Source organism: Podarcis bocagei (genome assembly GCF_964188305.1).
Source record: "Podarcis bocagei genome assembly, chromosome: 7".
Taxonomy (NCBI): Eukaryota; Metazoa; Chordata; class Lepidosauria; order Squamata; family Lacertidae; genus Podarcis; species Podarcis bocagei.
The window spans coordinates 92,381,169-92,395,711 of record NC_138132.1 but is presented as its reverse complement, the minus strand read 5'-3'; the positions used below and the strand labels follow the sequence as shown (position 1 = coordinate 92,395,711).

At 48.2% G+C, this 14,543-nt stretch overlaps 1 protein-coding gene across 6 annotated transcripts in view; it reads right to left on the bottom strand.

Moving 5' to 3' along the window:
- Nucleotides 1-3,780: 3,780 nt before the first annotated feature.
- LOC308590770 (SH2 domain-containing protein 6-like) overlaps nt 3,781-14,543 on the bottom strand; it is a 29,449-nt gene continuing 18,686 nt past the window's right edge. For 3 of the 6 annotated variants that reach the window (XM_081200995.1, XM_081200996.1, XM_081200991.1), the window contains 9 exons: nt 13,502-13,530; nt 12,970-13,018; nt 12,089-12,158; nt 10,427-10,457; nt 9,667-9,691; nt 8,363-8,394; nt 7,131-7,220; nt 5,205-5,363; nt 3,781-4,126 (listed from right to left, as the gene is read on the bottom strand). In XM_081200995.1, coding sequence (XP_081057121.1) covers nt 4,010-4,126; nt 5,205-5,363; nt 7,131-7,220; nt 8,363-8,394; nt 9,667-9,691; nt 10,427-10,457; nt 12,089-12,158; nt 12,970-13,018; nt 13,502-13,530 — 602 coding nt within the window. In that variant the 3' untranslated portion in view covers nt 3,781-4,009. The remainder of the gene's footprint in view (nt 4,127-5,204; nt 5,364-7,130; nt 7,221-8,362; nt 8,395-9,666; nt 9,692-10,426; nt 10,458-12,088; nt 12,159-12,969; nt 13,019-13,501; nt 13,531-14,543) is intronic. The other 3 variants (XM_081200992.1, XM_081200993.1, XM_081200994.1) reach the window with 3 other exon arrangements.

Genomic DNA, 14,543 nt, shown 5'->3' with positions numbered 1-14,543 from the left:
CCGCTGTTCCTCGACCTGGTTCGGTTTCCCTGACCTGCTTTTGGGGGGGAAATAAAGGGAAAAAATTTTTCCTTTATTTCCCCCCCAAAAAACTAGGCGCGTCCTATGGTCCGGTGCGTCCAATCGTGCGAAAAATACGGTAAATCTGTAGACAACAGCTGTTGGAGATGTAAAGACAAAGTTGGGACCTTTATCCATATCTGGTGGACCTGTGATGTAGTGAAGGACTTTTGGGGTCAAATTTATGAGGAATTGAAGAAAATTTTAAAGTATAATTTCCCCAAAACTCCTGAGTTGTTTCTTTTAGGGATGATTAGTGAGGAAATTAAAAAATTAGATCAAATTTTTGTACAATACGCTATGGCCGCGGCAAGGATTTTAATAGCGCAAAAATGGAAATCCCCTGATGTCCCCACAATTGGTGAGTGGCAACTGAGGCTATATCAATATATCGAGCTAGCTAGACTAACACAAAAAATAAGGCAAAATAATACAGTTAAACATAAAGATGAATGGATTAAATTTTTAAATTACTTTGAGAAAAACATGGGAATTAACAATTTATCAGTAGACAATAATTAAAGCCCTCGACGTACAATGTTAATGACAATATTACTGCAGAAGTAATGTAAGGATATGTATTCCAAGACCGAGATGAAAGGAAGTTTATTTTCTGGTAGAATTTCTGTGCTTTTCTTTTTTCTCTTTTTTACTGTTTTTTCTTGTTTGTTTTTCTTTTTTCTTTTTTCTTTCTTGATGGATATATACGTATATGTATATGTATATGTATATGTATTTTAGAGTGTAAACTGTATTTATCTCAAATAAAGAAATTTTTTCTAAAAAAAAAAAAAGAAAGAAAACTGAGGACAGCTTCGGGTCATTCAGTGGGTTGCCAGTAGACTGACATTTCCAATTTTTTAAAAAATGCTTGTTGAGCTCTGCAAAGAAAAAACCCTCCCAAATGCACAACAGGCCAAACCTTTATTAGGACCCCTCAAAATGTCACAGGACAGGCATGTAGTCTGGCCAGATGCAGAAGAGACCAGGACTCCTGCACCTTTGATAATTGCATTGTCCTTCTGCATGCAAGACAGTTGCTCCACCACAGAACTCCAGCGCTCACCCTTCTTAGTGTTCCTTTTCTTTAAACTGGACTTGGACTGGGCAGGCCTTCAAATAAAGGATGGCTTAGAGGACCATCCTCTGTAAAGGAGGGCACCTGGCCACCTTCCTCTTTATAATGTTTTATTGAGTTCATATGACAGGTCATATAGAAAACAACAAACAGAACAAACCCACCCTACTGACAAAATGAAACAAGATGAAAATAAGCATTATCATTTTAGAAAAATCACTACAAACTAGAAGGCAATATATTCTGATGCAATCAGTACAGCTATATAGTTTTGTACAGATTTAGCTGGTTCTCGTGGGCATTCTCTACATGTCCCTGGAAGCCATTCTCCCGATGCTTCTTTGTGCTGAATGGGGGGGGGATGCATTTCTGCTAGATGGGCTGCAATTTGCAAGTCATGCTGGGCCTTGCATCAATTTCATGCAGAATAAAATCCTTGTAGTTATTAGAAAATACAGCAAGAGATGAGTTGAGTTACTCTGTTACCGTAATTCATTTTTCTTCTGAGGATGAGCAGCTAGGGAAATTGGAATAATGTTTTCAAAATAAAAGCCTGGCCTTTGCAATGTAATAGATTTTAACATACATTAAAACAAAACTGTATATCAATACCATATACGGAAACCAAGATTTTCTAGAATTGGGGTGAGCAGAAGGGAGACGGGGGTCTACTGGCAGATTTCAGGGTGATTTGTAGTAGATCAGAAAGGCTTTATGACTCCCAATCTTTTAACAATTGCAAAAGGAAACTTACATTTTCCCCCAGATAAATTAGGTTACTAAAATGAAGGCGAAAGCCTGCCAGGAGTGGATTCTTGCGTCAGCTGATATTGGCAGTTCTTGCGAATTTAGGAAACGACAAAGTAGATCCAACAAGCCTGAAAGCTACCCACCTTTGAGTTAAGAATGTAGTGTTTTGAGTTTCGGGCTGGGGCTAGTGGGTCTGAGTCCCTTCCAATTCCTGGATTCAACAAGGACTAATTTGTTGGAACGGCCTGACAAATTTATTGGTAGTGGCCCCCTAAGTATGGGTTGTTAATGTAACAAAGGAAGTGGGTCCCCATTCCTCAATTGTCTATTAATTAGAAAGACAAAATGCTGAAATCCAGCGTTGCCTGAGCTCTGCGAGTGCGGCTTACTCCTGATTGAAGTGCAGAGTGTTTGAGGACCAGGACGTTCGCAGGGAAACCAAAATCCTTGTTTACAAAGCTGTTGTACTACCAACATTACTGTATGCTTGTGAAACACGGACCACTGATAAACACCATCTCCAACTCCTCAAAAGATTCCATCAACGGTGTCTCCAAAAAATTTAACACATCACTTGGAAAGACAGGAGAACTAATACCAGTGTACTGGAAGAAGCAAAGATCACCAGTGTTGAGGCAATGATTCTTCAACATCCACTTTGTTGGACTGGTCACGTTGTGCGGATGCCTGATGATCGTCTTCCAAAGCAACTACTCTATTCCCAACTTAAAAATGGAAAGTGTAATGCTGGTGGTCAACAAAAGAGGTTTAAAGACTGTCTCAAGGCAAATCTAAAAAATGTAGTATAAACACCGGCAACTGGGAAACACTGGCCTGCGAGTGCTCCAGTTGGAGAACAGCCTTACCAAATGTGTCATGGGCTTTGAAGACACTTGAACTCAGGACGCAAGGGAGAAACGTGCTAAGAGGAAGGCGTGCTTGGCAAACCCTCACCATGATCAACTCCTGCCCCACTGTGGAAGGACATGTGGATCCATAACTGGCCTCCACAGTCACTTAGGGCCTCATTGTTAAAACTGTGTTTATGGAAGACAATCTTACTCGGCTACGAGTGATCACCAAAGAAGAAGAAGAAGAAAGACAAAAGGCCAGAGTTGAGGTGTGTGAGTGGGGAGCTGGAAGCAGGAGGCTGCAGGCTGGGCAGCTGAGAGACAGGGCCATGCCTGGTTTTTGCTTGAATCCAAGGCTGTGCCTTTGGGAGAAGCAAGACCCTCTTGGGGTGTGAATGCTGTGAGCCCTTCCATCGTAGGCTCATCGTAGGCACATATGTGTACATAAGCCACATATCCTAAAGATGCCACAGTCTCCGCTGCCCCTCATTCCGAGGGAACCAAGCCCTGGAGAAGCGCCTGGAACCCCTGGAATCTCGCATTGCTCAGAGATTGGAGTGCTGTGCAACAGTGTTATTACAGTGGTGCCTCGCAAGACGAAAAGAATCCGTTCTGTGATTCTCTTCGTCTAGCGGTTTTTTCGTCTTGCGAAGCAAGACCATAGACAGATTAGCGGATTAGCGCTATTAGCGGCTTTTAGCGGCTTATCGGCTGATCGGATCAGCTGATAAGCAGATTAGCGGCTTAGAAAAAGGGGGGAGGGAAAAAGGGGGGGAGGAACTCGCAAGACATTGTCGTCTTGCGAAGCAAGCCCATAGGAGATTCGTTTTGCGAAGCACCTCCAAAACGGAAAACTCTTTCGTCTAGCAATTTTTCCGTCTTGCGAGGCATTCATCTTGCGGGGCACCACTGTAACTGGGTGCAACGTTTCAATTTTGTAACAAATAAAACCAACCAACAGCAGGACTGGTGCCTTAGGTGGGAATCCCTGCTAAACTCTCCCTTCCATCCCACCAGCCCACAAGTTCCTTTGCTTTGCCGTTTCAGTACCAGTGGAATATATTTGCAGATGCACTGCTGTTTGCCAGAAGAAGGCTACTGAGGAATATTGAAGAATGATTCACAAGAACCTTTTGCAGAATGCCAGGGTGCCACGCAGATCCTTTGGCCTTGTGTCGGTCCAGCCAGGCAAATGAAGCCGTTGGTGCCTGAGGTCAGGGAGGACGTCCCATCTTCCCCCGTAGCTGGTCCTACTCCCCAGGCCCCAAAGTCATGGCTTCACTGGAAACAGCAAGCAAGTCTGTTCCTTGGCAGAAGTGCTGCCATCAACCAGCACCAAGGGGCGCTCGCTGTAGCTTTGGATGATGCTGGAAACGCTGTCAAAGAGCTGGCAAGGAAAAGAGCAGAACAGGGAGCAGGTCAGCTTCTTTCTGTACCTCAAGGGACTAGCGTTTTTAGTCCAGTTTCCCTCAAGTCATGAGGTGGCGGAGCTCTGCTGACTGAGGTCACATTCACCCTATATACTGAACACACACCTAGGCCACTTTAAGAGTCATGGCTTTCCCTCAAAGAATCCTGGGGACAGTAGTTTGCCAAGGGCGCTGGGAATTGTTAGGGGGTCCTCAACCACTACAGCTCCCAGAATCCTTTGGGGGAAGCCGTGGCTCTTAAGGTGGTACAGAAGTGCTTTAACATGCATAGTGTGGGTGGGAGCTGAGAGGGAGACGGGCACATTAGTTTCTTCCATCATGGAACTCGGGGTGGTGGGCAGGGGGTTACCAGGTGCTTATCCAGACACTGAGGAGACCTGGACCTCCTTGGCTTCTGCAAGGTGGCCCTACATCAGGTGCCCTCCGGCTGGGGATGGGAGAGAAAAACAGTTCAGTTCACATTTCAGTGTACACTTAACTAATTTGACCCCTTCTCCTAGGGCAGGCATCCCCAAACTCGGCCCTCCAGATGTTTTAGGACTACAATTCCCAGCATCCCTGACCACTGGTCCTGTTAGCTAGGGATGGTGGGAGTTATAGTCCCAAAGCATCTGGAGGACCGAGTTTGGGGATACCTGTCCGTGGGAGCCCACACTGAGGGAGGCAGGGAGGCAGGAGGGGCAGGAGAAGAAGGAGCAACAGCTGAAGCAAGATTAAAGTGGCCTGCAACCAATTTTTGGTGCCATTCCACAACTTAGTTTCCGGCATCTCTTTGTCATAAAAAGGAGGCTAAGCACGGTTGGAGCATTCTTCCACATACCGGTAATCCCCCTGAAATGAAAAACATGAGAAATACAGGTGACAGGACTCAGTGGACCTGCTGAGCATTGACTAAGCTGACTGCCAGGGGAGCTCCAGTATTGCAGAGAGAGGGTCTCTCAGCCTTTCCTGCAGATGCTGGAGAAGGAACTGGGAACCTTCTGCCTGCTCTACGGCTGCGCCACGGCCCTCCCAACATAGAGAGAGAGCACTCGCCTCTTCGTGGCTCCTGCCATCCTTGCCAAGCGTGTATTGATGACTGCTCTCTAAGTAGCGGATGGGGATGTTGTAGACGTGCTTCTTGAAGAGCACAGCCAAAGTGAATGGCTGGTTCCAGCCATGTCGTGAGCTCTGCCTCACCAGGTAGGCACTGTCCTTTTGTGAAAAAAGAGGGTGGAGACATTCAGGTTAAGGGAGGAGACGTCAAATGCAGGTGAAAATCTGGATCTTGGAATCGGAATAGGCTTTCTTCCCCCAGCCCATAATTTAAGTCTCAGTTTCGCTGCTTAACAGGGCAAGTGTCTCATCATGTGCAGCCGACACCTGCTTTCTGTTACTTCCCTTGACTCTAGTTCTCCCTTGTGGAGCAGCAGAAGAGAAGCCTGTCCATCTCCTCCTTTTCAGCCCTTGGGATAACCTCTCCCCCCCCCATTTTTTTTGTTGATTTTGCATTGCATGTATACAATAAATTCAACACAAAGAGAAAATGTAAACCCCCATTTCCTCCTCTCGTTAAAAGCCAGTAGCTATTATTCATATTCTATTGTACAATCTTCAATCCTGTTTTACTATACATTCTTATCATTCCTTCAACCAAATCTTGTATACCAAATCATCATGGTCTCCATCAACCAAAGGAGACAAGACACACGTGACCTTAGTTTTAACAAAAGGTAAAACCAGTGTGAGAGACAGTGTGGTGCAACGGTCACAGTGTCAGACTAGGACCTGGGAGACCAGGGTTCGAATTCCCACTCAGCCATGAAGCTCACAGGTGACCTTGGGCCAGTCACCATCTTTTAGCTTAACCTACCTCACAGGGTTGCTGTGAGGAAGAAATGGGGAGGAGGAGAACCATCTACAACAACTTTAGCTCCTTGGAAGGAAAGGTGTTATATAAATATAATAAATAAATTATTATCTCCACAAGTGCCATTCTCCATACAGTCTTAAAACATTAATCTAGGCCTATACCTTGTAAAATCTGTCAGGTTTGGGCTATGGAGATTCTTGCTGCAACTAGTAAAATTCTTAACAGGCCCTTTGCCTCAGTATCTTTATTTACTCCCTCAGAAGCAGAGAGGACGGCCATTCTGAGAACTATGCTGCAATGTCTCCCCTTCTTCCTTCTCATTTTTCCCCAGGCATATCCAGCTGGATATCATTCCTTATAGGCCTGGTTTCCCAGCTCTCACCATCCTGGCTGCCCCCCCCCCCAGCTGGTCAATGTCCTCTGGAGCACAGGAAGCTTCCTCATGCAGAGCGCTGATCCAGCCAGCCTTGTACTGCCAACACTGACTGGCAGTGTCTCCACAGGATTCCAGCTCTCCCTGAAGATGCCGGGTGTGTGTGTGACCCTGGGGCCTTTGGGATGCAAGGCTTGTGCTGTGCCCCCAAAAGGGGCCCTTCTTGAAACATGGTGCCCAGAAGTGGGCACACTATTTCAGGTGTGCTCTGACCCAAGGCCAGCCCACCCATGAGGTAGGCCGAGGCAGCTGCTTCAGGCAGCAGAATGCCCAGAGGCGGTGCGTGCCCAAGGGCATCTTCTGTGGACCACAGGATATCCTATCTTTGCCCAGCTCCTGCCAACCAGTGGGGTTAAGCAAGAAAATGTATTGGTTGATTGTGCCCAGTATCAGATGATCTGTCCATCCTGCTACACAGACGCCTTTAAAATGGAGCCCCTAAACTTGCCTCCCAAACTGGCTCCCTGCAGGGTCTCTCTCTCCTCTGGTCTCAGGACACTCAGAAATCCCATTCAGCCACAGCTGCTGGACCTCCGAGTTACTGAGCTGCAGCTAATTCAGCTGGTGAGCACCATGGAGACTTTGTGGCTCCAGAAGGCAAAGGGATTGGAAAAGCCTCTCCCTTGAACAGCAGCTGAGTTATGAGGGTGCTGCAGGGCAACTTCAGGAGACACACCTTTACCTTATTAAACCGGAGGAGGGCAGCCTCAGCCGTATGTCGGTCACAGCTCCCTGCATACCAGGCCTTGTTTTGCATGCAAAAATCCTAAGGGAATGTAACAGATGATAAGGCAAGCGCAATCACAGGGAATGGTAGGGGCACAGACTAAAGTGGCAGTTCCGTTCGGAACCATGTCTTTCCACCGTCACTGAAGACCTCCGCCCACAGGTACCATTTCAGATTTCTCTGGGGAGGTGGCAAGGTTACTGCAGCAGCTACAGAAAACGTGCCCTGCCAGGTACCCTGGAACACCTGGAAACCATATGTTAAAAGTGCTCTTTGTTCTAGTAAGAGGAGCAGAGAACAAGGGCAAATTAAACAAATGGCATGTCAAGCAAAGGTGAAAGGCTCCCTCCCGGGGTGTTTTTAAAGTCCAACTGCAAAAAAACAGGAGCAAAGCAAAACTCAACAAACAGTAAAGTTTTATGAGCACTGGTTGAGATCACACACACACACACACACACACACACACACACACACGTACCACAGAGGGGTTCAGTGGGAGGGTGGGGAGAAATGTGATTTTGCTTGCATTTTAATCAGAAACTATCTAAATTTGCACTTCTCAAAATTTTGCAGTGCATTTCTCAATCAAACAATGTGTACAAAAATGCATCCGCAGGGTCAATTGTGCATATTAATGCATAAGTTTTTGAAAACAACATACAAAGTTTATATTGGGGGGAACTGCTTTTACATGTGTGTATTAGGAGGAAAGGGCACTAAAATAACGACAATTTTTAATGGGGCCTTAAAAATAATAATCACAAACTGAAAAAAACCCATGGTGGAATGAATGGACAGATTTGCCCACCCATAATACCACTCTTGGGCACATTGCAGCAATAAAGTAAACTCAAAACCCCACACCCACTGCAATACTAAATAAATTCATATGTGCCCTGATAATGAGGCATGGGAGGCGAAAGACGAGGCATCGCTCTTCTAGAACACAAACCCTTATGTCATAATAAATGCATTATCCTTAAGATACTGCACGACTCTTTGCTGTTGGTAACAATCCTGTGTTAGCTACAGCAGTGACCCCCCCCCCACAGCATTGCCCTTCTCTCTCTCTGTTGTTATGCTTAGTCTCATGGGATTAGGGAAGTTAAACTTTAACTGCTGCTCTGTAAGCAAGAGGACAGGGCAGCCAAAGAATCCTCAGGCAAGATCTCCTTGCTCACCTCTGGCACAGATCCACTCTTCAGACACACACCTGAAATAGATAGAACGGTTCAGGGTTTCTGAGATATGTATTACATAGGCAAATATTCCTTGCATAGGCGCCGACTCCATGGGGCTTGAGGGGGCTCGAGCCCCCTCAAAAATTTTTTTTGGGGGGCTCAGCCCCCCCAATAATCTCGGGCAGGCGCCCTTCCAGCAGAGCGCCGCCGCCGTCCCCCGCCTCCTCCCCACCTGCTCCTTCGCCAGCCAGCCAGCCGCGCGCCCTAATCGGAGAGCCCCGGCCGTCCCCCGCGAGATTAGGGACTCCCCGGGGGCGGGGGCTCCTGCCTCGCTGCTTCGCAGCACCACCGCCACTGCCAAGGCACTGCCGGAAATCCCGCGAGAACAGGGGAATCCCGACTGGCCACACCTCCCAGCCAGCCAATCGGCTGGCTGGGGGGGCGTGGCTTGCCCTATTTAGGGCCGGAGCCACTTTATTTGCATATTCATGAGCTTATTTATTATTCATGAGCTTTCCCGGGCCCCCCCAATATTTTTTCTAAGTCCGCGTCCCTGATTCCTTGTGCCACATCAGTGCATGAATGACACACACATCGCATGAGCAATCAAGATCAGGGCACAGCTGTTGCTTGGGGATCGGGAATCTGCTCTGCATGAAGATGATCCCTGGTCCAATCCCTGGTCCAATCTTCATGTACAGCTGAGCAGGGGCACCAAGCCCCCCTGCAAAAAAAAATTCAAGGCAGGGCCAGACCCCTTCAAAATTCCATGGCAGCCGTGCAAAGAGATACTCAACACACTTGGCTAAAGTCATTAACTCAAAAAGAGACTTATTTGATCATTTTAGCAATCTCTGTTTTTACAGAATTTCATCTTACAGATGTGAAACCACAGACTAGGAGGGGATCCCAAAGATGGCCACTAGAATAAGCCCCCAGTCCTCAGCATCACATGGCTGGGGCTGGTGGATTCTCCCCACAAGTGTCCCAGAAAAACCAGGACATCCCATCCCCCGTCCCCCAGGTCACCACGATGTCACACAATTTTGCACCGAGATCTTGCCCCAGAAACACGCTTCTTTTCATGGCCACAATCTTGTGCAGCACCCCAAAACACACATTTTTGGGCATAGTGAGAGCACGGTCCTGAAAAAAGCACATCTTTTGGACTCCATGATCTCGTGCACCCGAGTTTTGGGACTCCACATGTTGAAGGCTATGGTGGTGGGAGCTGTAGTCCAACAACATCTGGAGGGGCCAGGTTGGCAAAGGCTGATGCAGAGGCTTCAGAGTGTGGCACTTACCTTTGCACAGGTTTTCCACAACGGCCTGGAAAGAAAACGAGCGCACAGAGTTTTCACCTCCTGTTCCCATAACCTAGGTATCTCTACCTGTTGCCCAGCAATTGCATAGGGCTAACTCCATGCACCCCTGTTCCCAGACATCCTCTTCCTCAACACAGGCCTTATTTATAAACCACCATACAAAAAAATTACCAACTCACTAAACTAAAAGCAATAAATGCATTTATAAAAATTCACAGGTTTCATTCCCTAAAATGACTGGGTCACGCACTTCAGGGCAAGCCTCCTTAAACAAAAATGTTATCAAGGCGCTAGGCACCTGTCTAATTTCAGTTCATGGTTTACTCCAGAGGGCTGGAGCTGCAACACTAAAAGCCAGCTTATCAAGTGCTTATTAAGTGCAACTCTAGGACACTCGGTTCTCTTAGTGATGCCTCCTCTGAGGAGTGCAATTGCCAAGCAGGAAAATCTGAGACAAAGTGGTCCCATAGGTCCCTTTAGTTATCCTGCCCTTTCTTCTCATGAACAAGTTCCTCTCTTCCCTCCCTCCATTTTCTCAGCACAACAGCCCTGTAGGGTAGGTTAAGCAGTCTGGTTTGCTGCATCCTGAGTTTGTGGTGGCCTGCCCTAGCATAGCATAGCAAAACAAAACAAAACAAAACAACAGTTAAGCCCATGAATGCAAAGTTCCAGAGACCTCCCCTGGCCATCATCCTCATCTCAAGCTCTCTAGTGCTCCCTTGCCAGCCCCCACACCTACCTTCTGGGGTCCTGATGGAGTGATTGCTGGCCTAACATCAGAGAGAGAGAGAGAGAGAGAGAGAGAGAGAGAGAGAGAGAGAGAAAGAAAGAAAGAAAGAAAGAAAGAAAGAAAGAAAGAAAGAAAGAAAGAAAGAAAGAAAGAAAGAAGGGGGGAGAGAATAGGATTGTGGTGTGACATTAGCCCTGTGACATTTAAGATCTAGAACCCCTTGATCCACAGATTTGCAAACCCAGGTCTCAGACTGAGCATTTGATTATGAAAAGGGAAAGAACTGTGAACATGCCCAGGTCCCTGGTGAATTTCAGAGAGCAGTTAATCTCTGTTCAAGACAGCACTACTACTTCTTAACAACAACTACTATGTCTTTGTTTCATGCACTTACATGCTGTTTTTGATCCCATTGTGACCTCAAAGTGAAATACAATGCCATTCCAATTCATAATATGTAGTTAAAACCAGTGCTTTTTTCCCTTAAAAAAAATGTTTAGGGGTATTCTCGTTTTCCTACTCATATTGAAATACTGCCCCTCAATGAGGCCAAACTTAGATTCACAAAATGTTTAGCGGTATGCGTCCCCCCCAAAAAAGAAACACTGGTTAAAACCATTAACAGTTTAAATGGCAGCAACAGTAAAGAGAAGCCTTGGTAGACACACTTCAGAAATCTGAGCAGGAGCAGCTCACAGGGCGAGGCAAGAGCTTCTGGGCAGGTGAGTCGCTGTCACGGGGGGGGGGGGGAGAGGGGAGAAGGGTTGGGGAGTCCATGCCCTGCAAATGTGCTGGGGGCAGTTCTGGACTGGCTGCACTGCTGTCCTTGCACTGCACTGACCCCTCTGCCTCTCACCCTCTTAGTAAGCAACAGTGACCCATTGGGTAGTTAGCGCAGCCACATTCTGCAGCTCCTGAATCGGAACAGGAAGTTCCTAGAGCATGCAACACTGTTCTCAGACCACCTTGGACCAGGGGTGACCATAGCTGCTGAACCAGCTGCAGCTCCTTGGCACAAGACCTGGGTCTCAAGCAACAAGGCTGAATCCAGGAGCACAGCCAGCCTGGGTACTGGTTCCTCCAGTCTAGAACAGGCCAGCCCACTATGCTGATTGCTGAGCACTTGGTCAGGGCAGGGCTAGGAATGGCCAGGGAGGCAGTGCAGGGGGCCCCTCCCTAATACTGAGCATCACCACTGAGAATGGGGGTGCGGTGCAAGTACAGAAGCAAGAGTGTCGGATTGACCCCTGGCTCAAAGAAAGACCACTTCATTCAGCTCTCAGCCTCTCCAGTGCAGTGAGTCCCAGAATGCAGGGCTAAAGTGAGAGATACCCGCCAAGGACCCTGGAAAACTGCTGCCCCTCCGAAGAGATAGTAAGGGACAGAGAGACTAATATCCTATCTCAGTGTTCATGGATGTTTTCACGCTCATCCTTCCTGACTAATGGCCATGGTGCAGTGGCTGATGAGGCTGGAGCAGAGGCTGGATGGCCGTCTGTCCTGGATGCTTTAGCTGAGATCCCTGCCTTGCAGGGGGCTGGACTGGATGACCCTTGGGGTCCCTTCCAACTCTACGATTCTATGATTCTTTGAATATCTGGAGGGCACCATGTGGGCTACCCCGGTGTACAGATACTGGGATTTTCTCTTCTGGAAGGAGGACACACTCACCTGGCTTGCTTCAGAGGCTGGGCAGGAGGCACTGGGGTTGGACAAGGAAGCACTTTGCGGGGCACGGAGGCTGGAAGGGGAAAAATGAGTATCAGGCCACAAGGAAGGTGGCAGGCTGGAGCTCAGCACCCCTCTTTGGGCGGGTTTGGTCCCAGCTGGCGTCTGCTGGATACAAGCACCTAGCACCACTGGGGACAATGTGAAGCTGCCGTATTCCAGATACAGCAGACCATCCATCCATTTGTCACATGTTTGGATCACTCAGATGATGATCACCCTTAACAAAATAAAAAAGCCCTAGTGGGTCAACAATAAAGTCCAATATGCAACAAATAAGCAAAATCACAATGAAGATCAAAGACAATGTTAAAATGGCAGCTGCTTAAAGGACATAATTAAAGGAAGATAATATGGCAAACAGAGTTTCCGTGTGCTCTGGTTTCCATCACGGTGCCCCGTTGTGCCAGAAGCGGTTTAGTCATGCTGGCCACATGACCTGGAAAGCTATCTGTGGACAATTCCGGCTCCCTCGGCCTGAAAGCAAGATGAGCACCACACCCCATAGTCACCTTTGACTGGACCTAACTGTCCAGGGGTCCTTTACCTTTTTACCTTAATATGGTTTAAAACACAGAGGATTGTTTTGCTGTCAGGAGGCCATCAGTGGGGGGGACGGGGGACGGGACAAGATGAGTCTGGGAGCAGCCCTTAAGAAGGCCCCAAAGGTCCTGGACAAAAGGTCTTTCCCATCATAAGTCAGAGATGGCAGGCGTTGATGACCCCGGGACCTTCTGCTTGCTAAGCCTGCGATCCAGAACTGAGCTACAGCCCTTTCCTAGAAGCATCACAGTGGTGGCTTCTGGTGGGGAAAGGGGCTTCACCTGCTCTGGGCTCACATTCCACGTAGATCGATTCCTCTTGGGTCTCCTCCTGGGGTGGAGAGAGAGAGAGAACACCACTCACATGCTGATCACTTGCTTCCCTCTGATTTCTTCTTCTCCAGCCAGGGCTGGCCTTATCATTAGGCCAAATGAGACAACAGCCTCAGGCAGCAGATGCTGGAGAAGGAAGTGGCAACAGCCCCCTGGCAGTTCCTCCTCAGCTCCTCCCGCCATTGGAAGACAGAGCTATCTATGCAACACGGCCTGCCTTGGTCCCCTAAATCTAGCCTGCTTTCTTCAGGTTCCTTGGGAGAACTATTCTCTCTTCAGTGCTGGAGATTCAGCAGCCAGACAGGTCAGCTTCTGCCCATGGAATGGTGAGGGAGTGCCCATCTTGTCCTTCCTATGGTCTTGGTCGTGTCTCCGGCTGCCCACAGGGAAACTTGCAAGTTACCCTTGCTGCAAATGTGCTAACCAGGGACAGTAATCTGAAGCAGCAAATATTCTAAATGGCAGGTGGGTTCTTAGTTACCTCGTCATCTTTCAGGGCTGGTAAAGGATCTGCAAAGTGGTGCAAAGGAAGACAAGAATTAGCAGCCAACAGCAAAGTTTTGCAAAGTTTTTTGCAGATAAAATCGCTCAGATTCAGGAAGAAGTAGACTCCACCGTGGGAGCAGGGCCGGGGCGGGAGAGTGCTAGAGTCCTGTCTAGTCAAATTGCGTGGGATCAATTTCAATCTGTTACCTCCGAGGATGTGGACAGGCTGCTTGGACGATTGAAGCCAGCCACCTGTCTCCTGGATCCTTGCCCATCCTGGCTTATAAAAGCTAGCCGGGAAGGGCTGGGTGATGGGCTTCGTGGGGTGGTGAATGCTTCCCTCCGTGAGGGAGCCTTCCCAGACCCGCTGAAAGAGGCGGTTATTAAACCGCTTCTTAAAAAAACATCTTTAGATGCGGCCACGATGGCCAACTATCGCCCAGTCTCAAATCTTCCATTCCTGGGCAAGGTGATTGAGCGAGCGGTTGCCGAACAACTCCAGGCACGCCTGGAAGAAGCGGACCATCTGGATCCCTTCCAGTCGGGATTCAGGCCTCATCATGGGACTGAAACTGCCTTGGTCACACTGGTTGATGATCTCTGGCGGGCTAGGGACAAAGGTGAGAGCTGTTTCCTAGTTCTGCTGGATCTCTCAGCGGCCTTTGACACCATTGACCATAACATCCTTCTGGACCGTCTAGAGGGGCTGGGAGCTGGGGGCACTGTCATACAGTGGTTCCGCTCCTTCCTCCTGGGCCGTGTCCAGAAAGTGGTGGTGGGGGATGAGTGTTCAGACCCCTGGGCTCTCACTTGTGGGGTGCCTCAGGGTTCTGTCCTCTCCCCCATGCTTTTCAACATTTACATGCAGCCGCTGGGAGAGATCATCAGGAGGTTTGGGCTGGGTGTTCATCAGTATGCCGATGATACCCAGCTCTACCTCTCTTTTAAATCAGAACCAGTGAAGGCGGTGAAGGTCCTGCGTGAGTGTCTGGAGGCGGTTGGAAGATGGATGGCGGCTAACAGATTGAGGTTGAATC